Raw genomic sequence first — 24,389 nt, forward strand, 5'->3', positions numbered from 1 at the left:
CTGCTAATCATATTCCTCCTCATGTAGCTACGGAGGCAGCTTGTCTTATTGATGATGACAGCACACTGATGGTTCATATTCAACCTGGTGTCCACCACCGCCTCCAGATCCTTTACAGCAAGGCTGCTAATCAACCTGTCAGCTTCCAGCCCCTACTAACTGAACTTCTTTCTACAAGTTTATCATCTATTGGTACCAATAACAGACCCAGCTTTTCTGGAAAGAAACATGCTATACCCTCAGCACTCAGAAAATAAATCATAAAAATTACAGTTCTGGGTTTTTGCAAAATGGTTTACTGTGCACTCAAGTCTCCCATGAACACTCGATGTTGCATTTTATCTTTTTGAATACAACATGATCAGTAACACATTTCCATAAATTTGACAGCTAAGATACACCAAGAACTGCAAAACACTATACCACAAAACTTAACCAACTGCTTTCCCTTCTTTCACCAGTACTGTTCCTCTCTGTAGCCAACCCTAAGAGTCCTAAGACCAACCACAGCAGACAGAATGGGTAGCATTCCAGTCAGCTAGCAGTAGATGCTTTAGATCTGTCAGTACATGTATCTAGATAACATTATATGGCTAAGTGTGTTAGGAGGACATTTCTTCACAGAAAGCTGCACAGAATGTATGCAGCTCTTGAGGTTTTTATCAGTCTTATCCTCTGGACCATGATTTTCTGTTATTTATAGATGACTTGTGCACTTTCTTGTCTATATTCTGGTTTTGTTTGTTCTTGTTAATGGCAGATGAAACTTCCAAGTTCAAACACAAACAGCCAGATTATATCCTCTGAGGCCAAGGTACTGCAGTTTATTGAGTTTGCTGATGTTGAACAATGAAACTCTTCAATGTTTGACCCTGTAAAACAATCATCCTTTTTCTTCATACTGGTATTTTATTGTCTGCCTTTTTGTCCTCACTTATTTTATAGTATTAGGACCAGAAAGGACTCATCTGTCCACCACAGACCACTGCATGCCCTATGTTAAATTCAGGGACTTTAAAAAGATCACAGCCTTTAAGCCTGAATTATTTTAGTGATCAGCTCCCAGGAAAAAAAGCACTGGCAGCAAGTCATACTTTGCCTGGGTCAAGTATATGGCACACCACTTGCCAGGCTTCCAACAGGCATACAATCGGGAATTCTCCTGCCTGTCCACACAAACCACTAGGTCTGAGGTCTGTGGGACAGAGACAGGCACACTATCTCCTTCCACCTAATTCTATGCCACCTAATTCTTTACTATCTGCCAGCAATACCTGTACAAGACGTGTGGATTTGCAAGTTATTCCTGGTTCCTAAAACAAAAAGTTGGCTGGACAAGCCAGATTTCTAATGTTCCAAGGTGATTTCTCATCCAAATACTTGACACAAAATCTGGCATCTCAGATGCTTGCCAAGTCCAGATTTACAATTATTTCACTCTCTTCTTGCTGGGAAGGGACAGATGCGGTAGCTCAGAGCATGCCACTAGCTATCAGCTCCCTTTCTCTCTGCAGTCTCCGAGGGACAAGGCTAGAGCAGGAACAGAAGCAGCTCTGAGGGCTATGGGTATGTCCCTCCCTGTCTTTCCTTCTCAGTTACCTTAAATTCTCTGTAGTGTTTTATTTGTCTTACTGCAAAGGTAAAGAGGTAAAACCATTTAACATGGAAAAGGTTTTTCATAGGAGTTTCAGGTTATTTCCTTATCTATGCTGATATAAATTCTACACGATCTTAATTATCAACACGGTAAATGCTAAGCAATGTTTAAGCAATCAAAGACCTTTTTCATAATGTAATAAAGCAAAAGCTACTTCTATGAAATGTTAAGTTCCTGAAAAACTAAGCGCATTTTTCAAGAACACCTATATGGGTTGGACCTTGCACACAGTAAAAATAATTTATGAATTAGTAGAATTATTCTAACAGAAATGTCTAACAAAGACTAATATTAAATATTTTTGAAAATAGGACTTCTACTTTTAAAATTCAACCTTCAGTATTCAGTCAGAACATGCCCAAACTTAACCTGACCATGACATTCTAAGACTGTCTTAATGGCAGTAGAGTATATACATTAAATGGGTTGATCTGGTTTTACTTTCAAAGACAACACATAAAAAATATCGACTGTTTTGTCAGAGGATTATTCATGGGTTTGTTTTGCTTGGATTTTTTTTTTTTTAACAAATGTAAAGGCTTACATAAAAATTATTTGTAATTTTAACTAAGATTGAAGCCCTAGTATTAGTAACCTAATCTCAGTCTTTATCTCATTCCAGCAGTAGGTTCTTCCATTTTTTAAAAACAATTTCTTGCAAATGTTTCCAATCTACAGAACATTTTACCAGTCAATGGGAATGTTAAGTATACATTATCAGTAGATACTGCCAGCAAGAGACTGCATAAAGCAGAAAACATCACAATGCCAATCTGTCACTCAGCTTTTAGAACTTCAGGCTCTCAATGCACCTTATACAAGAGCAAAATCCCCAGTGCTGCTAAGGTCCTTCACAACCCTATATATAAATATGTATGTGTCTGTGTATACACATATACACAAAAACACAGCTATGAAACTAAGGTAAGAATTAAGTTTCTTGGTTCATTTAGTACAGATAATGAGGCCAGATTTCTCTTTTGCTACCTGCATATGGAATAAATAACAGTTATAGAAACAATGGAGCGATTCCAACTGCACTATAATATGCTCAAGAAAAAGATTCAAAGTGAGGGAAACAGAAAAACATGTACTAGCCAAAGGATGACTTCTTTCTACATAATTTTGCATGGCACATATTATCAAATACATGAAGTCTGGTGAAGAGCTTACATTCTGTCCTGCACACCTTTTAACTTCATATTTTAAATGTTTTGTGGAAAACAAACTTAATTTCTAAATCATAGAATCATAGAATAGCTAGGGTTGGAAAGGACCTTAAGATCATCAAGTTCCAACCTCCCTTGCCATGGGCAGGGACACCTCACACTAAACCATGTCACCCAAGGCTCTGTCCAACCTGACCTTGAACACTGCCAGGGATGGAGCATTCCCAGCCTCCCTGGGCAACCCAGTCAAGTGCCTCACCACTCTAACAGGAAAGAACTTCCTCCTTATATCCAATCTAAACTTCCCCTGTTTAAGTTTTAACCCATTACCCCTTGTCCTATCACTACAGTCCCTGATGAAGAGTCCCTGCCCAGCATCCTTATAGGCCAACTTCAGATACTGGAAGGCTGCTATGAGGTCTCCACACAGCCTTCTCTTCTCCAGGCTGAACAGCCCCAACTTTCTCAGCCTATCTTCATACGGGAGGTGCTCCAGTCCCCTGATCATCCTCGTGGCCTCCTCTGGTCTCGTTCCAGCAGTTCCATGTCCTTTTTATGTTGAGGACACCAGAACTGCACACAATACTCCAGGTGAGGTCTCACAAGAGCAGAGTAGAGGGGCAGGATCACCTCCTTCGACCTGCTGGTCACGCTCCTTTTGATGCACCCCAGGATACGGCTGGCTTTCTGGGCTGCAAGTGCACACTGCCAGCTCATGTTAAGTTTCTCATATACCAACACCCCCAAGTCCTTCTCTGCAGGGCTGCTCTGAATCTCTTCTCTGCCCAATCTGTAGCTGTGCCTGGGATTGCTCCAACCCAGGGGTAGGACCTTGCACTTGGCATGGTTAAACTTCATAAGGTTGGTATCAGCCCACCTCACAAGCGTGTCAAGGTCCCTCTGGATGGCATCCCTTCCCTCCAGCCTATCAACCGGACCACACAGCTTGGTGTCATCAGCAAATTTGCTGAGGGCACACTCAATCCCACTCTCCATGTCACCGACAAAGACGCTGAACAAGACCGGTCCGAACACCAATCCCTGAGGGACACCACTCGTTACTGGCCTCCAGCTGGACATTGAGCACTGACCACAACACTTTGCGTGCGCCCATCCAGCCAGTCCTTTATATACAGAGTGGTCCATCTATCAAATTGGTATCTCTCCAATTTAGAAACAAGGAAATCATCCATTTTTCCTCATGTTTTCATGAATTTTCAACATTCTGTCACCAAAATTGTTAGAGTACTTTGAATGTAAGCACCATGGCAGCAGAGATTTATCTATCTTTCAGGTATGTTCATTGCTTAGCTACAGTGGATCCTCATTCATGAGTGGGACTCCCACACACCATCACAATATTAATAGCTAAAACAATAGGCACCATTTTTTTTTCAGCAGGAATAGCAAGGTATTTCAATACACACACTATGAAGCCCTTCTAAACACACCATCTACTCTGATTTTGGAGTCAACGATAACCACAAGTGTATACTGGCTATCAAGTATTCCAGACCTCTACCCAAGGAAACTAAGAAAAAAAAATAATAAATTTCTTTCTTCATTTAAAGTCTAATAACTCTGCAGCGATTTTTCTATGGCTACCTTATTGAGGCTAACAAAATGTTATTGTAAAACTCTGAGTATATGTTGACTATTTGTAGCTAGCATATGCATTCTTTTTGGCTGCTGGTCAATTGAGATTTCATGGGCACAGGCTTTTTATACTTTAATGTTTCCCTACCTTATTTCCAAAAACCCATCAAAACAAACAGAAACAAAAAAACTGTTCCTGCTGTATTTATCAAGACTAGGATGAATGTGGCAAATGCACCCATCCCCACCAATGAATACATGAGTCACTTTGAAATGAAGAATTTCTATTTCGGTAAACATACTGCGCTGTAAAGTACTGAACTTTCACTAAAGAGCTGCTTAGTGACTGCAGTTATTGTCTTGTTACAGAGTTCTGGACTGAAACGTGATAACGCTCATGGAGAGAGAAAGACCTGAAAGACAGACATATTGGGGGAAACGGCAATCAAGCTGATTGCTAAGCAGCTGACTACATTTTCACTGCAGCACTTGCCCTTTAGCCCAGGCAGGGGTTTCCTCAGTATCACAAGCAGAGCCATGGTACCATCACCTTCCCAGAGGAGTTGGCAGCCTGAGGTCCACTGGGCAGCCAGACAAACTCTGGTAAAATACGATTTATGACAATAAAATGATAGTGCCGATGGCTCTCCATAACTGGAAGACTCCAGGAATTTCTACTTATCTCAAGAATTTAGGGGTTTTGGTTATTCACATACTTTTGCTGCTGATCTTATGGCTATAAAAAGATGTTGACCAACAACCAGCCAGTCCATCTTTAGTAAAAACCACCATTACATTTTTCTGTGTCAGGGAGAAGCAGCAGCAATAGAAAAAAAAGTTAAAATATGAGCTGTTGAAAGATTATCTAAGTCTGAATTCAAGACAATACTATAGCCAGTGCAACACGAACTGATAATGTTATACTATAATCACCTCCAGAAGCCCAATGAAGGAGTGTTTCCAGGTTTAAGGTTTTTATTTTGTGGTTTTCTGGTTGGTTTGTTTGGGGTTTTTTTAAACGAAACATGATAGAGCCACTGACGTACTACATTAACCCTTCCAGACCAAGTACATGCATTATGTTTCAAAATTTATGTTCTACTGGAAACTTATTCACTCCATTCAGAACAGTAAATTGACAGTACACTATTGTAACTTACTGTTTGAAATCTAGTTTTCTCATAATTAGCTTTGATTGTATGTACACAATAGTGCTGTAAAAGTAAGCAAATCCAAAGTGAAACTGGCAGAGGATAAACAGCCACAAGAGAGATCCTGACAGAGAATTCTCCAAGCAGATGTTAAGTCTGAAAATGCCTCAGTAAGCCCCCCGGAAGGACGTTATTTCACAGCAGCCACTTTTGATAGTGCAGCAAAACACAGTGGAAGTCCTCTGCTACTTCCTCTGTAAGCCACCACCCCGGCTACACATACAGCATCATGACACCAGCCTATACCATAAGAACAGCGGATAACCTACATCTAAGCCAAAATCATAACATACTTTTTTCCTTCGATGCGGAAACAGCAATCTAGGACAGTTAAGCATTAAATCTTAATAACTATTGTACATATTAACAAATAAAAAAAACCCTGGAGACTGCATATTTCAATTTAGTGAAAGACACTCTTTCCCAAAATTTATTCATCTGGAGAGAAGTAGCTTGCAAAGTGATTTATTTGCTTGCACCACCTAGTGGGGTTTAGTTTAATCTATCAAAACAGTCAGAGCTCAGTCCTGTTCTTACCTCCTGACACACATTTTCTCGCAAACACGCTTAATATTTCAAGCCTGCTTGACCCACTAATAGCACTACATCTCTCATTTCCACACATCTATAAAATCATAGCTTTTAAAAAAATGATAGGAAACAATAACTATTTTTCTTATATTAAGTTCTGCAGGAACTTCACAGAGATGCCATTGTAAACTGTTTCCCAATATAACGTTACCGAGTTTCTAATTTGCAGTACATGTCAACAGTACTTCTTCAGAGCATACCATACATAATCTCAACAGTCCTAACAGAATTGTTATGTGATAGCAAAGCTGCACACTGAGATTTGGAAGATTTCCCCAGGACTTCAGGATCACACCCCTGGCAGGGGAAGGCACACAGCACAAAGGGCTCTGTCTGCAGGTAAAAGGGCTCCTCAGGGAGCTACAACCACGAGTGATAAAGTCCAATTGCAGCAGGAACAAGCCCCTACGCTGTCTTTGCAATAGTTGTTCCACTCCAGTTTGTGTTTATTAGCTGACTTCATTATAATGCAGTTCCCCGGGACAAAACTACTATGTGAAGTCCAGCCACACCGGAAAAGCTCTTTTCTCAGGTCAACCCACAACCTGATAATAGACAAGAATTCATTAAATATGCCACTTAGGACTTGATTTAAACACTGAACTGATCCAGAATACATTTTTCTCACAGTTATTCCTAAGGAAAAATTTACATACTATAGTAAAGAAGTCTGCTGCATTTAATCTGGAGCAGAAATCATGCTACACAGAAACTATAGAATGTTTTTTAGATGGGGGCAGTTAAATAAACAACAGTTCAGTGCCAAAGTGGAGATCTCCCACCTGAAGTTTCCAGAGTAGGGTCCTTGAGCATTCACATAAATTCGTACCACCTTTTTCTCAATATTTGCTATTTCATTATTTCAGCTTAATCAGTTTTAATTCTCACTTCAATATAGACATGCAATTTGTAACTCATGCAATATCAGAAGAGAAAAAAAATACTAAGCCACTTTACAATAAAAAACTTATCACAAATATTTCATTTGGATTCCCAGAAAGACTGGGGAATAATGCAAAGCTTTTTATCCTTCTACAAGAGAAGAGAAGAAAATATTTTCATTTCACAATGGTTTATAAAATCTGTTTATTCAGAAACAAAGCCAATTTTTTCTGAAGGAACAGACAAGCAACAACTGTACTGACATGTATCCAAAGCCCTAGGCTATGGTATTGTCTAGGACAGTTAAGTACTATCTACTCCTAAATGACAGAATCATATCCTAACAACACTGGAGTGTAACTGTGCTGCAACCATACAGACACCAACACAGTCCTCTGAAGACAAGGCAAGAAGTGAGTCAGACTGGATTTTAAAGACAAGATAGAGTGGGTTTTGTTTCCCATCCTACACTCAAACTTTTAGATTGTTTCAATACCCATACAAAGTGCTCTTTCAGGATAGACCACTGAACTGCATTTTTCATTACTTTCTTCTTTGCTTAAAGTTTCCAACATGGGCATTTTGCTTCATGAGGACCAAGATTAAACTTAAGGCCTAACAGATGCTTAGTTAGTAGAAAATAAATGATTCTTGCAATTTTATCCAATGTACATTTGATGCTCACCCACATAAAATCCAATTCTGCACATCTGCGACGCAATATATAGGCAAAACACTAGACTTCATAACCAATATCAACTCACTGAAGAACACCAACTCCATTCAATTAAAACAAAAAATAACACAAATAAAAAGTAATAATAAATAAGAAGACCAAAAAAGTATCAAAGCTCAGCCTTTAAATTAATCACTGACAACAGAACATAAGTTCAGATGCAAAGGCACAGGCAACTAACTGCACACATTATTTTATGTAAACCTGTTACGTATGGGCAACTTGCACTGCTAAACTTACCAACACTACTCTTTCTTGAAGTTCTGATGTCCAAGAACTGTAAAGCTGCCTTTATTGCTCCTCAACTGAGGGGAGCACTACACAGTCATTTGACCCAACACACCACTCCACAAAGAACTCACAGTATTCCCACAGTGGGACCATGTTTGTATTAGGGAGACTTTTGATTGTGTTTATACAACTAATGGAATAGGCTGTGAAAATGCCACCATACAGGTCAAGACTGCAGTTACTCAGAAAACTGTCTGAAGAGAAAAAAAGGAAGAAAAAAAAAACCAAAAACCTAACTTCATCAAACTTTCACCCATTTTTCACCAAATTCTTGTGTCTCTTTAAAAGGGTCTAACGGACTCAACACTAAAACTTCTTTATTAATAGTGGTCTTCATATTTTTATTTCAAAGATAAACTGCTGCTTATCAGGGATCTCCAAGTGATAAAAGCTGAGTATTAACTATATTTGCCTTAAAACATAATTTTTATTTTTAATGCTTTACGAAATGGCCCTCGTTTTTCTGTTACATTTCTCCTCATTTTACTTAGCTTCTCTCTAAAGCACTGGTGGTTGCTATGGCAACTTTGGCTTTCTTCCCCACTGTTCATGCAGGTTTTCATCAAACCCAATGACTTTTTTTAATCTTATCTGCTCTATAACAATAGTTCCTTGACTAAGGTGCTCTATACTGTACCAGATGAGAATCCTGGTGTTTCATAGTAGTAAGTAGAAAAATGACAAGTTGTACCAAATTCTGGAAACTTGCAATTGAAGCAGGAGTTTTAGGGGGTTTGTTTATTTGTTTTTTAAATGTCTGAGTACCTTTCTTTCTTTTAATCTGAATATTATTCAGGGACAACATACTAATTAACATGCCACTACATGTAAGGTAGAGCAACTTTTAAATCAGTAATGCCTAAGGAACAAAAGACACAACTAAACAAAATGAGAACCGAGTTAATTTCTGCACTACACTGTAGATTAACATTAGCTCAAACCTCCCTGTCAAAGACTAGAAATACTTCTGGTCACTTCAATAAAATATTTCTTAAGATTAGCACACAGACTGTTACCAAGGTGGTCTATAACCTACAGGAAACAAGTTCCATATGCCATCAAACAGATGAAGCATGTGCAAAGGCTTGACTCATTTCCAAACACTCTGCATTAAGATTCTATTTTAAATCTATTTTGCCAAGAATACTGAAGTCGAGGGCTAAATTCTTCAATGCAGATTTGTTCTTGAAGTTTTTATTTTCCTTGAATTAATGCAAAGGAGATGCTCGCTTGGTATTTTCTACAGGATAGCATCATTTTCTGCTCTGGACAGGAAGCTCCTCTCAAGAGTACTTACCACCTTACGCACATAAAGTATCTCAAACACAGGAATTCAGTCAGACTGAGCTGATTAAACAATTACACAAAATTCATCGAACACACAGGACTGATCACTAAATCCATAAACCCACACCAAGTTATTAGCAACAAATAGATTACCTACTTCACTCATGAAATAAAGACCAAAAGTAGCATTCCTGGACTAAATTTCTACTTGAACACAGTTACCTGGCTCTGGCCCCTAACTTTACTCTGCAACACATATAGCAGGGTCGTGCTGGAGACAGTTTGGTCCAGTTCAGTAGAGTTGGCTTTTGAAATAACCTGAGGTAAAATGAATTCAACTTTAATACTGTCATCCTCTTAAGCAGTATCAGTAATGTGAGCAAAAAATGAAAGGCTTTACAAACTAAGAAAATTACTATTTTGTAGAATTCAACCCTGATAATAATTTTGCATTACTTTGTTTAGGGATGGGTTGCATTCGATATCCATTTGCCTCAAAAATAATAATTCACCTTTTTGTCATATATCACGGATATGGAAATTTTCCTTGCTTTCGGGTTTTATAACAAGAAATACGTTATGGCTTTTGACTTCGTTAGGCTACTAACATGTATATTGCTGTTATTTCTGGCTGTACTGATTTCCTGATTCTCTTCTTTCCTATTAGCTTTTTTTTTTCTCCTAAGACAGTATGAAAAGAAGCATACCTAAAAATTACTCTTTTATTTCACAAGGACAATTACCAATGAGAATAAATAATGTACAATTTGCTTCATTTCACTGATTTTGTTTCTTATCAAATTTATGGTGAAGTTAGCTGTATTATATAATTATACTTTTGTACAATTCCGATTACATTTAGCAAAATAATCTGATTATTAGATGAGCACAGGAGGCACAAAAATGCATTAACACATTAATTATTCCCTGTTTCAATTCATCTTACACTAGCTTTACTGAGTCTTCAGTCTGTTACCACGTGCAGGTTGCATATTCATTTGGCACATTTAAAGATGGAGGGATTTCCTCGGTAGGTAGGATCTCCGTTCTAATGATATCTGTATCAGCCATAGTTTCTACAGCTTTCTCTTATGCTCACAGCCAGATACAGGCAACAGCTGCATAGGGATTAGGCCTGTTCCACAGGTGCATTTTATGATATAATCATTGACACGTAAAATTAACTCCCCTACCTCTTTTCTTTTTTTTTTCCCCAGTCTCAATGTGTCTTGTAAAGGACTCCATTTTACATCCAGAGAAAGCAGAAAGAAACAGAAACCATTAAGAAACAATTATCTATGATATCTAAAAACACAACTAAGTAGCTCATGGGTGATGCACTATCATAAACAAATTCCATGTCCCACTACTAATTGCTACTATCATAAGGCATCTCTTGCACCTATTATTACCAACCATAAAATTCACATGTGTACACATAATTCTATAGTGATAATGATAATCTTTTAAGAACTGCATTGTAATTTTAAATGCTTTATATTTACTATTAGCTGAATTTAAGAACAGTCATAATTTGGCTCATAATTACCAAATGACTCATGTATACTCTCTCACAGCATTAAAGAAATAACTACATTTGCAGAAAAGCTTGAAAGGGCAATACAACAAGAATTCTGTGACCAATAATGGAAGCCCTCTCCAGACTATGGACACTGCCAGTACATTTTTTCCCTCCACATTCCATCACGTAACTGGAAGCATGTCCCTCCTCATATCATTTCAACATCCACCAATGCTGTTTGGAAGCATCCCCAGGGATGTCAGCAACTGGGGAAGCTGTTTTCATGGTGCTTCCTAGACATTTACTCATTAGTAACTGAACAGACAAATACATGTTACTTAAAATGCAACCATTATAAGTATAAAATATTTACAGCAACCACTGATGTGAACCTTTAAATCCATGACATGCAAAATCTTCCTGCCACAGCTGGCGTAATATTTTTTCCTGTCCTCCCTAAATTACTTTATAAACCCAAAGATTAATGTGCAGTCTAACATTTTTCAATAGTGCCATTAGATTCGCAAGCCACGTAGAAATATTGTGTTTTAAGGACAATGTTCCATCTAACCGCATTTTTTATAAGCATACACAATTTGAAGTTTTAAAACATTAAAGCAGAGTGCAGATTTATCCATTTTACAGATACACCGTATATTTTTATGGAGACATTTGTAAAGCTCCTAAACATCTAATAAGATAGAAGTCAGCTCAGAATATTTTGTAATAAAATACCTATTAGTAAAAACTGTATCAGAAGGAAACCACATACAGAGGAAAAAGGAACTAGGGCATTCTGTTTGACAGCTAAGGAAGAAACAGAGGTTATGTCCTCTATGGCTGAGATTTAGAGCAGTTTCACTAAGTGGCTGTTCTGCTCCAATTCCCCAGATAGAATTTAGACCTACAGCAAGAAGTCTTCATTCCTATTCTATTCTAGAAGGAAGTCATGGTTCAGACTCTTAAGTAACCAATAGAAAAAAAAAAATACTAGTCAGTGGGGAACTATGAAGCTTAAATATTATGTTACAGTTAAATTGAGATAAACCTTACAGTAACTACAGGGTTCATTATATTCTCCCAAAGTAAAATGAGTCATAAATTGCTAAATATGTAGAGATGTAACTTCTGTCCTACTATTTCAAACAGAAAAATATTACTGAAATTTTAGAGAGGCTGAAACATGCCTATGGCAACGCATCTCACTTGCAGGTAACACAGGACCAGAAATCATCCAGGAATACAAGTAACTCTTTGATTTTTATCTCATTTGAATTATTTAATACAGTTATAATATTACAGGCACTACCTCACACTGTGGAAATATAGAAAAAACATCCTCTTCTCTGCTTCTTTCACAGAGTTTACACTTACATAATCTTTCTGACTGCATAGAAAAATCTAACCATTCCTATCCTTCAGAGCACTGTGCTGCTCAGGAGGATATTCAGATGTATAATCTGCAAGCCAGATTTGTTCCCCTGGTTTAGGAAAGGTTCTGCCAGCAGAACCACTGCCCTGGACTGCAGACCCAGGAAAGCAGCCATGGGGAAAACACACTGGCACCAAGCAGCCCCAGCCCTCCTGTCCTTCTAAGAGCCCATCTGGGGTCTGCACAAACTGAAAAGCAAGTCGTGCTGTCCAGGAGGACACTGTCAGCCACCCTGGCTGGCACGTCCTAGCCACAGATTAACTCTGCCCCCTCCATGATACAGTGCCTTCAGTGAAGAGCTGAAAGACCATCTGTTCTCTCCTTGCAGTTGATCTCCCCCGCAGTAAGGGCAGGAGGCTCTGCTATGCCAGCAGAGTACAAATTAAACAGACTAACAAACTCCATGGGACTAGCTATGGTATGGATTAAGTAATATGGGATATGCATTTTAGTGGCTTACTCTGCTAGCAGATTTGTAAACAGAATAAATAAACCCAGCTTTGGCTTAAGAACATGCAATATCCCAGGCCAGCAAAACCACTTTCAGTAATGGTTAACTTGAAGGAATATGAGTACCCCTGTCATGCTAAATGTGAATTTAAATTTCTTGCAAAGTACAAGAGGTAGCCCATTTCTACAAAATAACCTTCCACACACCTTCTGAAACTGTATAAATCCAAACATATATTAGATTATTGGTTTTTCAGTGATGAATGGTAAATGACAGATTTTTTTTTTTAAATATTGAGATAAGAAACATAAAAAGAGTGGTAACATACCATCAATTTAAAGATTATAATCCATTGAAGATTATTCTGAAAGACTGGCGGAGGAACTAAAAATGTCCCAATACATGGCCAGTATTATTCAGTCTTTTCCTCTGCATCTGGTCACTGCAGAATTGATTATTTTATTTATTTTTTTAAATAGCAATTACACAGAGACTTACACAGAAAGTACCAGCGCAAAATTAGAACTCCAGAAGTAGGAGGAAGGCGCAACATTGTTAATCGTTTCAGTTTCTGATCAACCATTCCCTTTAGTATTGGAATAAATCTGTGTGTCAGCTAGACTTCAGCGGCTGAGGTTTTTTTAACCAGGAGGAATAGAAACTTAAAATAGCTATCATATAATTCAAGGAACTTATTCTAAAGCAACTGTGAATACCAATACTCAACATTTATTCCCTTCCCCAGAGGAAAGGAAATCCTAGCCTCCACTGTGGTCTTGCCTTCTCTTGGGAACTACTGGATTGAGCAATTTATGCCTGAATACTCAGCAGGGTGGGAGGGTGACACACTCCGCCTCTCGAAATTTACTTCTAACTCCTCATTCCTGCCAGTCACCAGAATGCTATCCAGGTAATTCTGTGATATATAATTCCATATGTACGTACAAAGCAAAAGTGGAAATCCCTAAACAATACTGCTGGTTTTAAGTTATATTTTCGGAAGTCCAATGATTTGAACCATTCCCACATCCATAAGAAACATACATATAGTCAGGTTATATAAAAACCTAGTAATTTCAGTTTGCAATAAAAATATATTTGTCTCATTTATGATACACGAATATACTGCTTTCAGTGGTAATAAATTCTGGTGCTATGTTACAAAACACAAACACACCTCTACGCATATGCGCACAATAGAATTTCCAGTTCATTTTATGAAAGATAAATTCTTCCCATCTTCACGTTCCAAGTTAGATCTGACCTCTAGGCTGACGACCAAGTTCATGCTTTTTAATTCTTTTTCAGTATCATGTAAAATTGTGGCTAAATTAGTTTGGTTTTTTTTTTTAACATTAACTGGCACAACAGAGATGGGCTGTCACCATTCTATGAAAGCTGAACATCCACAGTCGCTACTATATTCCCTTGAAACCCCAGAAATCTCTGAAATAGTAATTGGAGCCAACAGAATTAAGCTGACTAGGATTCAAAAGACACTACGACATATCCAACCCTGAATAGCTATTCTTCCAACTCCATTTGTATCCCAATTTCCTTTTTCTTTTTCTTCTTTCTCTACTTCAGAAAATGCAGACCACTTTACTGGGCTTCCTTACTTCTTGTTGGTGTCTCCTGGTATTTACCAATACCAACCTTTCATGTGGATCACGGTCTCCCGCCTACAAAAATACTAAATAAATCCCATTTTCTACTAAGTCCTTTGTTTACAGAATTACTTTCTTTTCCTCAAAGGTCAATCTTACCACACAGGTAATATTCTGCTGTCATGCAAATTTTGAACAGTAATCTTAGCAGTAACTTGGGCACTTTGGTAGACACATTCAGCATCTGCTATTTCCTCTCCCATAGTTTCTACAGATTTATGATACCAAGCACATTAAACACTTATTTTGTAAAGAAATATTAAACATTGGTCAGCAAGCCATGTGTAAATCCACTTCTTTCTGTCATCAGAAACACCTTTTGTAGTCATTTTTACTTTTCTTTCCATCCTTTGATGCAATCGTGACTTCCATGCTCTTCTGTTGCTAGAAATCTACATTAGTCAACTGGACAGAGGAAAAAAAGATACTTAGCAGTAATGCAGTGCTTTTTTGGAGTTCCACTCTTCTCTCACAACTCATTTCACTTTACAGCTTACAAAAAATTCAAAAATAAGGCTTCAAGGACGTGAATTTAAGTAATAAACTTTCTGACTAGAGACCTGGGAGATGCAGATAGAGATCATTTTCTGGTCTTCTAGCCATCAGTTGTACAAATGTGTTGTGAGGGCAGAATGTCCCCTTCCCTCTCCCTCGCCCCACCCCCAGCTTTGGACAAGACAGGAATTTTCAAGCAGCAGAAATCGCTGACCATCTGGAAGGTAATCCCTCAGGCACTCAACAAACAAGTGTAAGCTTTTTCACAATATCAGAACAAGGAAGGACTAAGAGCATTTTCATATGCCTTAATACCATATTAACAAAAAAGGAAAACCAAAGAGTAATGTTGCTTGAGCCCCAGAGACTTAACAGTTATGTGCCCAGATTCATTTTTGGGGCATAAAGAATACTAATGTATGCTTGGCCACTAAATTCCAAAGATGTAACAGTCCCATAATCACTGCTTCAAGCTGCCTGTTTGAAGGTCTTTGCACACAGCTTTTCTACCTCCTAAAATTTCACCACTTAATCACACAAAAAAGTATATCCTAATGAACAACAGCAGCAGCAGCTCTGGCATTTTTGACAGGAAGTAACAGTAACAGAATTTTATTGAAATTATCAGGCTACCTCAAAGTGCTGAGAATATGCCAAAATTACATTAAAATATTTCCTGGTCTGATTTATGCCAAATTCTACAGCTGTTTGTGCTGTGCTCTTGAGCAGCAACATACAGCACACTACTACAGATGTACCTCTAAGAACAGACATTAATTTGTATTTAGCACCTGGACAGCAAAGCAAGAAGATCAAGCCAAGACCTCCATATAAAGAGCATTAGAAAGACTAACAAGCACTGCAGGAGACTGGAATTATACAGCAGCCCACTCAACTGCAAAAATAATAGCAGGTAAAGATCACAGGGTGAAGAGGTGAAGAAGAAGTAATAAGACAAAGTAAGAATGTTATATAGAAATGGTGTAAAAAGGAGTGGGCAAAAGAAAATTAAGTAAAAGCCATAGACTGGGCATCCTGTGATTTCTGGATATTCTCAGCTATCTAGATGACATTAAAATCTATTAGATTTACTTAAGACCTTTTGAATCTGCCATGCAACAATTTTAGATATTACCTATCCATCACCTAACACTATGATGTGCAATAGTCAATTTGCATATGCAAGTCACGAACATGTAGCTTCTGGACTTTATTCAAAAGCTGAAGTTAATACTTCCATTGACTTGTATGTGCTTCACAGCACCTCTACAGACCAAGGGGTTTCTCTTGATGGCAATGCATATTAATATTAACTACACGTAAGTTCCACAAAGTAGGGTTCTCCTGGAAACAATATAAAATAGAAGCACAACCTGGTACTCTTGGTTGAAGTTTTCTCATAGAGGAAATGCAGGATGTCACACAAAAACCCACCAAAAGTTAAGAGGAGGAGGAGAAGAAAAATAAACCATTTCAATAAATAAAAAAAAAACAAAACCAAACCTGACTTGGGAGATACAGTTCTGCAATTATTCTTTAAAAAAAAAAAAAAAACACAACAAAACAAACAAAAAAAAAACCAAAAAACCCCCAAACAAATCCAGCAAAAAGGATGGTTCAAAAAATCCCTTCCAAATGAACAAATAATAAATTGTTCAAAGCTGCTTTTTAAAATCCCTTGCTAAATAGGGACTGTAATTACCATCATAACACTTGAGTATATTTAAAGACTTCCCAACACAATTTATACCTGCAGTTCCTTTTGATCCTATCAGTCATCCTTATTTATTTTATACTGATGTTGTTCTAGTGAAACACTACCCTCCTATATAATTTTCCCTACTATAGCCTTCCTATTAATTTTAGTTGCATTACCTTGAACAATTATTTTACACTAGGAGGTATAGGAGTCGATGTACACATGTATACATATATAGTGACCCATCTTTAGGCAAGCAAGGGAAAACCACTTGTATTTACAAAATACTTTAAGAAATATAGCAGTATATTTACCGGCAAGTATTAGTTCACCCATCTTTTGTAATTACTTGTAGGCTATTAAAATGCACATGGGCAAAATATCCACACTTAGAAATTTATTCTGCTTTCATAGTAAGGCACTAGAGGAAAATACAGCACGTATGTAATGGATTAGCATGGTTCATGAAAAAAAGAGTATTATGAAATCCATCTGTAGATATTTCCAGAAAAACAGTGTTATCTGGAATTAACAGCATAATGAGTTTCATAACAACAGCTTCATTCCCACTGTCAATTCAATACAGATTAGCAGAGGTTTGCTAATTTACAAGTACTTTTTCTATTGATGCATCACTCCGGAACTGAAACACATCACATCCCCACAAGGTTGCTGTCCAGTGGCAAAAGCCTAAAATAAAAATTTCACACTATCCCCTCAAATTTACACCAAAGGACAGAAAAAAAACCCCAACCAACCAACCCAGCAAAAAACCTTCAACTCCTTTCCTTCCCCATCTCATTTCAAGCTGCCATACACAGGGGGCTGGAAGCAAGAACCCCAGCACACCAGCCCCTCCCATTAAGTACCACTAGGATCCCCCTCCGCCCGCTCCCCTCCACCCCCAACTAGCGGCGGGAGCTTGCCCGCTCCAATGCTGCCCCCTGCCGGCGCAGCCTCGCCGCCGCCCGCGGCAGCCGCAAGATGCGGCGCGGTCGCAGCTTAAAGGCGGAGGCAGCCTGGGCGCGTCCGGCTCTGCCGGACGGGGAGCGCCCGGACCTTCCGCCACCGGGACAAGTACTGCAACTCCGTTCAAAGCCTTCGCTTACAGGGGAGGCGGCAAATACAGGGAGAGGGGAAGAGCTGATGTGAATTTAACACTGACATAACTGCAGATCAGGATGCGAATGAGAACTGGGAATTTCTCGGAGAACAAGAGCTTTCAGATTTAGTCCTAAAATTCTTTATAGAACTTCAAAGAGTTAAAAGTCTGAGGCATCTGGTGAAAAGTGAACGGTGATCTTGGACTAAACACAGCCTTTTTTATTTTAAGATAAAAAGGCTGATCTGAACAGCATATACTAGCCAATAAAAAAGACCCCAACCTGTTGTTTCACAAACTGGATCCCCACGGAACACACAACAGCAGCTTTACTTATTAAGCACATCAAACAGAAAATAACTAGTGGAAAAGAAGTAAGTACAGGAAAGAGATGGGAAAAGAGACACTAGCAAATAAAAACAGATTGGGAGAACAACAGCCATTAACATACTGCAAATGAAGCAATTACTCTGTTACAAAAGCATCCTTCCCAACACAAGTGGCTAATTTATTCATTTTCAGGAAAACAGTCACTGCCAGTAGTACCACAATTCTTCTTAACAGAAGTATTAAATATGAGGCCCAATTCTCAAAAGCAATGAAACTAGGATGGTTCTATATGATGCTGTCTTTAATTCACTTCTTACTACCCTCAGGAGAAATACTCATCCCAATTTTTACTGACGTTTTTCGCTGATACGTATCTTTTCCTCATGAGAGGAGCTGAAAAAGAGAAAGTGTTCCTTCCAACTTGCTGAAGAGTTACAGTCCAAGTTTAAGAGACATGCTCCTAATTTATTAGATATACTAAACTCTGCAATGCTCCTTCTCCAAAGATGCAAGATTTCTTCTACTCCTTAATGGCTGGTTACTTTATGCTCTTGGACAGGGATGTGGAAAAATACAATCAGGAACACCCAGATTGACAGGTCTTCTTCTAAAACTGGCAGCTACAAATGCAGTCAGGCCCGCGGCAGCTGCAGAACAAGTCCTTTGAAGTGAACATAGCTTAGATTGAAACTGCTATGAAGAAAGGAAACAGCAGAGGATTCTTTTCATTGTATAAAGCTTCTCCTCACAAATATCCACCTTCTACTACGTGGACAGAAAGAAAGCCTCTTCTTTTGGTTAATTAGCAGTTGTTATTTGCAGAACACCTCAAAGGCCTCACTCAAGCAATGTCACGGCTTGTGCTCAACATGAAACTGTCAGTTCTGGTCTGGCTGCACAGCTATTGCTCACACTGAGCTTGGGAGTGGATCCCTATTACAAAGTAATTGCTAAGCAGGTGTGTAACAAAAGAACAAACTTCTACTGAAAAGATTTGGCAAAGCCACAGCAGTATGTTAGATGAAAACTGGATCAGTCTGCCAGCAGTAAGATAACATGTTCATGCTTCACATGACAGCATCTTCTCTACCCATTACCTGTGTTACCAGCAGGTTCTCTCTTTTGTTTGGTTGTTTTTTAAAGACCTTATCTGCACATATGACTCCTGCATCTTTCAAAGAAACAGATCTAACACGGACTACTTAAGAGTGCATCAGAGTTGAGGTCTGTTTCATCTTCTGGTTATGTTCTGTAACATAACTATTCTGTAGCATTCTACTGCCACCAGTGTATAAAAGAAAAAGAGAAAAAAGGTATCAAGGTAACATTGAGGGAAGAATAAAACAAAGAGGAAATGAGTCATAAAAGAATGAGGCCAAGAGACTATATCAAACATTAAACCAGCAAGACCTCTGCAAATCAGCTTTTAGGAAAAAATGTAACTCGAATGCAATACAGAAAAAAGGGAAAGACTTCAGATTCTACATAGATTTTGTCAGAATAAAAAGAGATCTGCACACTAGATAACCAACGTAAAACATCAAAATTTGTATTAGTGGTATGCATTTGTGATCTATCAGATACTTCCTGGTAAACGCTTCTTGCAAACCCCTGAAGAGGCACAAGCTCAATTCTGCATGACTTTTTTTTCCCCTCTTCCCAAAGACTCTTAAAACAGAACTAGGCATGAACAAGATTATTCATGACTAATTTGGAAGGATTATATGATTTTTAAAATGCTTGGATTAGTTCTCTCCCAATGACAGCAAAAACGATAAACCAGGCTGTGCTAGTCCCATCTTTCCCAAATTATTTTACTTTCCCAAAAGGCACAGAACGGTTTTACTAAGACTGAATTCACATTCTTTCATTCATGCGTTATCTTTACATGAACGTGGAACAATCTGGGAAGTATCTGTTCAAAGGTCCCATAATTTGTGAACTGTTCTGACTTCTGCAGTTCTGGTGTCCTCAACATAAGAGGGACATGGAACTGTTGGAACAAGTCCAGAGGAGGGCCACGAGGATGATCAGACTGGAGCAGCTCCCGCATGAAGACAAGCTGAGGAAGTTGGGGCTGTTCAGCCTGGAGAAGAGAAGGCTGCGTGGGGACCTCATAGCAGCCTTCCAGTGTCTGAAGGGGGCCTATCGAGATGCTGGGGAGGGACTCTTCGTCAGGGACTGTAGTGACAGGACAAGGGGTGACGGGTTAAAACTTAAACAGGGGAAGTTTAGATTGGATATAAGGAGGAAATTCTTTCCTGTTAGGGTGATGAGGCACTGGAATAGGTTGCCCAGGGAGGTTGTGAGTGCTCCATCCCTGGCAGTGTTTAAGGCCAGGTTGGATGAAGCCTTGGGTGGGATGGTTTAGTGTGAGGTGTCCCTGCCCGTGGCAGGGGGGTTGGAACTGGATGATCTTGAGGTCCTTTCCAACCCTAACTATTCTATGATTCTATGATTCTTAACACCCTAACAGATATGCGCAATATTTATAATATTCCTTACATAAAACCAGAGTAATTGCTTTTTGCAGAGCAGACTCTCCAAAACTGCATTTTTAAAAGCATTAAAATTTTTAATAAATTCACTTCAAGCTGTAATTTTTAAATCTGTTGTAGCGAAACATATGTGTCATACCAAGAGATACTAATCCCTGAATTCTGTTTAAGGAATTTATCAAGCACTCCACATTACTATCTAGAGAGCTATGCTACAATTTTCCAGCACTTTTCCATGAAGTCCATACTATCTTCTCTATTAAAAACACATTCTCCATAAACTCTTTCAAAGTGGGAACAAGAAACTGAGAACTAAAGCACTTTCTTTGAAAATTGGATCTCAATATAGTGCAATGAGTAACTTACTGGTTTATACAAGACCACTTAAACTGGTCCTATACATACAGACATAAGGCAGTATTCCCTAAGTGGCTGCTGCATGCTTCCATTCCTAGGCGTACCTGTTCTCAAAGACTCTCAAGCTAAAGCAGAACTATTTAGCTATTAAAAGCCAGGATGTTCCCATCCCTTCCAATTTCACAGATTTAAGTTAACTGGAATTGCTGTGACAATATAATACAGCTCTCACTAAATATCAGAGCATTTCACAAGGATAATATTCCACTCCATGTACAAGTGCCACTTTCTCAACACTGCTTCCATATGTCCAATGCAGCAGTGTGTCAGACACCTAAAAACCCCCTCATATATTGGCACCAAACTAACTCAAAAATAAAAACTGAAAATCCCAACCAGTCACTTCCTGCTTCAGAACAGTAAAGTTAACCAAAACCTATTTCTCCTTCTAATCATCCATAAATTAGACACCCACACAAATAAGTTTCCATTATGGCTCTTGACTGGCAAAATGTTTGCTATTTGCCAAAAGGTTTTTTTTTTTCCTTTTCCCTTTAAAACAACAAAAATAACACACACACACACACACACAAAAAAACCAAAACCAAACTTAGTGTCACTGAATACTGTTCTAAAATAAGGAGTCACAAAATACATATACTGTTAGTCCTAACACACACTATATGGATAAAAATACAGTATGAAAATAAAATATGAGATAAATACAAGAATGTAATTGTGTGGCATAGCAATAATAATATTAAATATTTCATAATGATAGGAAATATACTAAACCGTGTGTAAACTGCTACCCACTAACTTGTTCTTTGATTTGAGCAACAGTAAACAACAAGGTAGACAATGATCTGCATAAATTTATGGGTTGAAAAATATTTCAGCCCTGGTACATCAGACTATTTCAAACCATTTTTTTTCCCCCCTCCTCTTAGAAGACTGTATCATGAAACATAAAAGATGCAAAAGAAATGGAAGTGCAATGCTAAATAAAATCTACAGAATGAGCACATCTTCCTTTACATGTTCCCAATAGGTGGCAACAGAACACCAAAAATACAAAGTAGTTTAAAATTCTTTCTTCATCCAAAGTAATGAAAGCCCTGTTACAACTAAAAACTTGCACCAGCAGTTTTATTCAAAGGTATCACTGCATCTCAGCAACAGAAACTGTCAGGACAGGTAATGCCAAAAGCCAGAGGGTTCACAGAACAGAAACAAAGCATTTATTAAAGAGCTAGTTGTTATGAAGGGGAAATCCTGCCTGACCTATCTGGTGGCCCTTTATGATGGGACTACAGAACTGACGGACAAGGGTAAAGCAGTTGATGTCATCTACCTGGACTTGTGCAAAGCGTTTGACACTGTCCCACACAACATCCTTCTCTCTAAATTGGAGAGATATCAATTTGATGGATGGACCACTCGGTGGATAAAGAACTGGCTGGACGGCCTCACACAAAGAGTTGTGGTCAATGGCTCGATGTCCGGCTGGAGACCAGTAACGAGTGGTGTCCCTCAGGGATCGATGTTGGGACCGGTCTTGTTTAACATCTTTGTCGCTGACATGGACAGTGGGATTGAGTGCGCCCTCAGCAAGTTTGCCGATGACACCAAGCTGTGTGGTCCGGTTGATATGCTGAAGGGAAGCGATGCCATCCAGAGGGACCTTGACACGCCTGTAAGGTGGGCTGATGCCAACCTTATGAAGTTCAACCACGACAAGTGCAAGGTCCTACACCTGGGTCGGAGCAATCCCAGGCACAGCTACAGATTGGGCAGAGAAGAGATTCAGAGCAGCCCTGCAGAGAAGGACTTGGGGGTGTTGGTATATGAGAAACTTAACATGAGCTGGCAGTGTGCACTTGCAGCCCAGAAAGCCAGCCGTATCCTGGGGTGCATCAAAAGGAGCGTGACCAGCAGGTCGAAGGAGGTGATCCTGCCCCTCTACTCTGCTCTTGTGAGACCTCACCTGGAGTATTGTGTGCAGTTCTGGTGTCCTCAACATAAAAAGGACATGGAACTGTTGGATCAAGTCCAGAGGAGGGCCACGAGGATTATCAGACTGGAGCAGCTCCCGTATGAAGATAGGCTGAGAAGTTGGGGCTGTTCAGCCTGGAGAAGAGAAGGCTGCGTGGGGACCTCATAGCAGCCTTCCAGTGTCTGAAGGGGGCCTATAGGGATGCTGGGGAGGGACTCTTCGTCAGGGACTGTAGTGACAGGACAAGGGGTGACGGGTTAAAACTTAAACAGGGGAAGTTTAGATTGGATATAAGGAGGAAATTCTTTCCTGTTAGGGTGGTGAGGCACTGGAATAGGTTGCCCAGGGAGGTTGTGAGTGCTCCATCCCTGGCAGTGTTTAAGGCCAGGTTGGATGAAGCCTTGGGTGGGATGGTTTAGTGTGAGGTGTCCCTGCCCGTGGCAGGGGGGTTGGAACTAGATGGTCTTGAGGTCCTTTCCAACCCTAACTATTCTATGATTCTATGAAACAACTGATGACTTATACTCAGAGTTTATCTATTACAAATTTACAGTAACAAAACATTTTTGCACATTAAAGAAGGAATTATAAGGAAAAAAGATGGACTAATTTTTGTTGTTGTTGACATCTGCACCTTGGTCTTTAGTAGTGTTTATTTACAAGTCTAAATAAAGGGATGAGCATTTTTAAACAAAGTTCTAGCTAGCAAACCCCAACGTCATCATAGTAGCTCGTCCATACTAATTCCCCAATTCTTTGCAAGAAATGTCAGGAAATCAGAGTTCTCTCCTTGACAGCTATACCACTATTTTGTTTCTGTGGCACAGAGATATACAAATCAAGTCTAAAGAGTTACTACTTACTTGCTTTCCAATCCAGCTACGTCACGGTTCAAAGAAATAGTCTCTCTCGTAATTTCCACCTTTCTCACACTGCCAAAGAAGTCTGTTATCAGAACATTTTGAGGGTCTCGCCGAAAGAGATCAGTTCGGTGCCCAGGTGTGGAAACACACAAGCTTTTTGGACAGACCTGAAACTGGAAACCAAGATGGACAATCATATCCTGTCCCTCATTCATCACTAGTCTCCACACATACTTTGCAAAATCAAATTGATTAAAAAAAACATGCAAATGCTACACAAAACTTGCATTAATTTCAGTACAAGCTCCACAGCTAAAAAAATGATTGAACAAAAACATGTAAAAGCATAAACATCTTGATTGTGCATTTCAGAAAACCTTCATCCTCACGATTATGCTGTTTGAGTTAAGAAATGCTTCTGAGAAAGTCAACCATCGATTACATCTAACTGATTAAACGCACAAATTACTTTCGATGCAGATGCAGCAGTGCTGCTATAACCTTCCAAAAAGCACAAGCAGGTATAAATTCTTCACATTTACCAGAGAGGCATGCAA

At 39.0% G+C, this 24,389-nt stretch overlaps 1 protein-coding gene across 5 annotated transcripts in view; it reads right to left on the minus strand.

Moving 5' to 3' along the window:
* Window positions 1-24,389, minus strand: part of PIGK (phosphatidylinositol glycan anchor biosynthesis class K) — a 95,480-nt gene that overhangs the window by 54,926 nt on the left and 16,165 nt on the right. For all 5 annotated transcript variants that reach the window (XM_065673604.1, XM_065673607.1, XM_065673603.1 and 2 more), the window contains exon 9: window positions 23,833-24,005. In XM_065673604.1, coding sequence (XP_065529676.1) covers window positions 23,833-24,005 — 173 coding nt within the window. The remainder of the gene's footprint in view (window positions 1-23,832; window positions 24,006-24,389) is intronic.

Source organism: Lathamus discolor, chromosome 3 (assembly GCF_037157495.1).
Source record: "Lathamus discolor isolate bLatDis1 chromosome 3, bLatDis1.hap1, whole genome shotgun sequence".
Classification (NCBI taxonomy): Eukaryota; Metazoa; Chordata; class Aves; order Psittaciformes; family Psittacidae; genus Lathamus; species Lathamus discolor.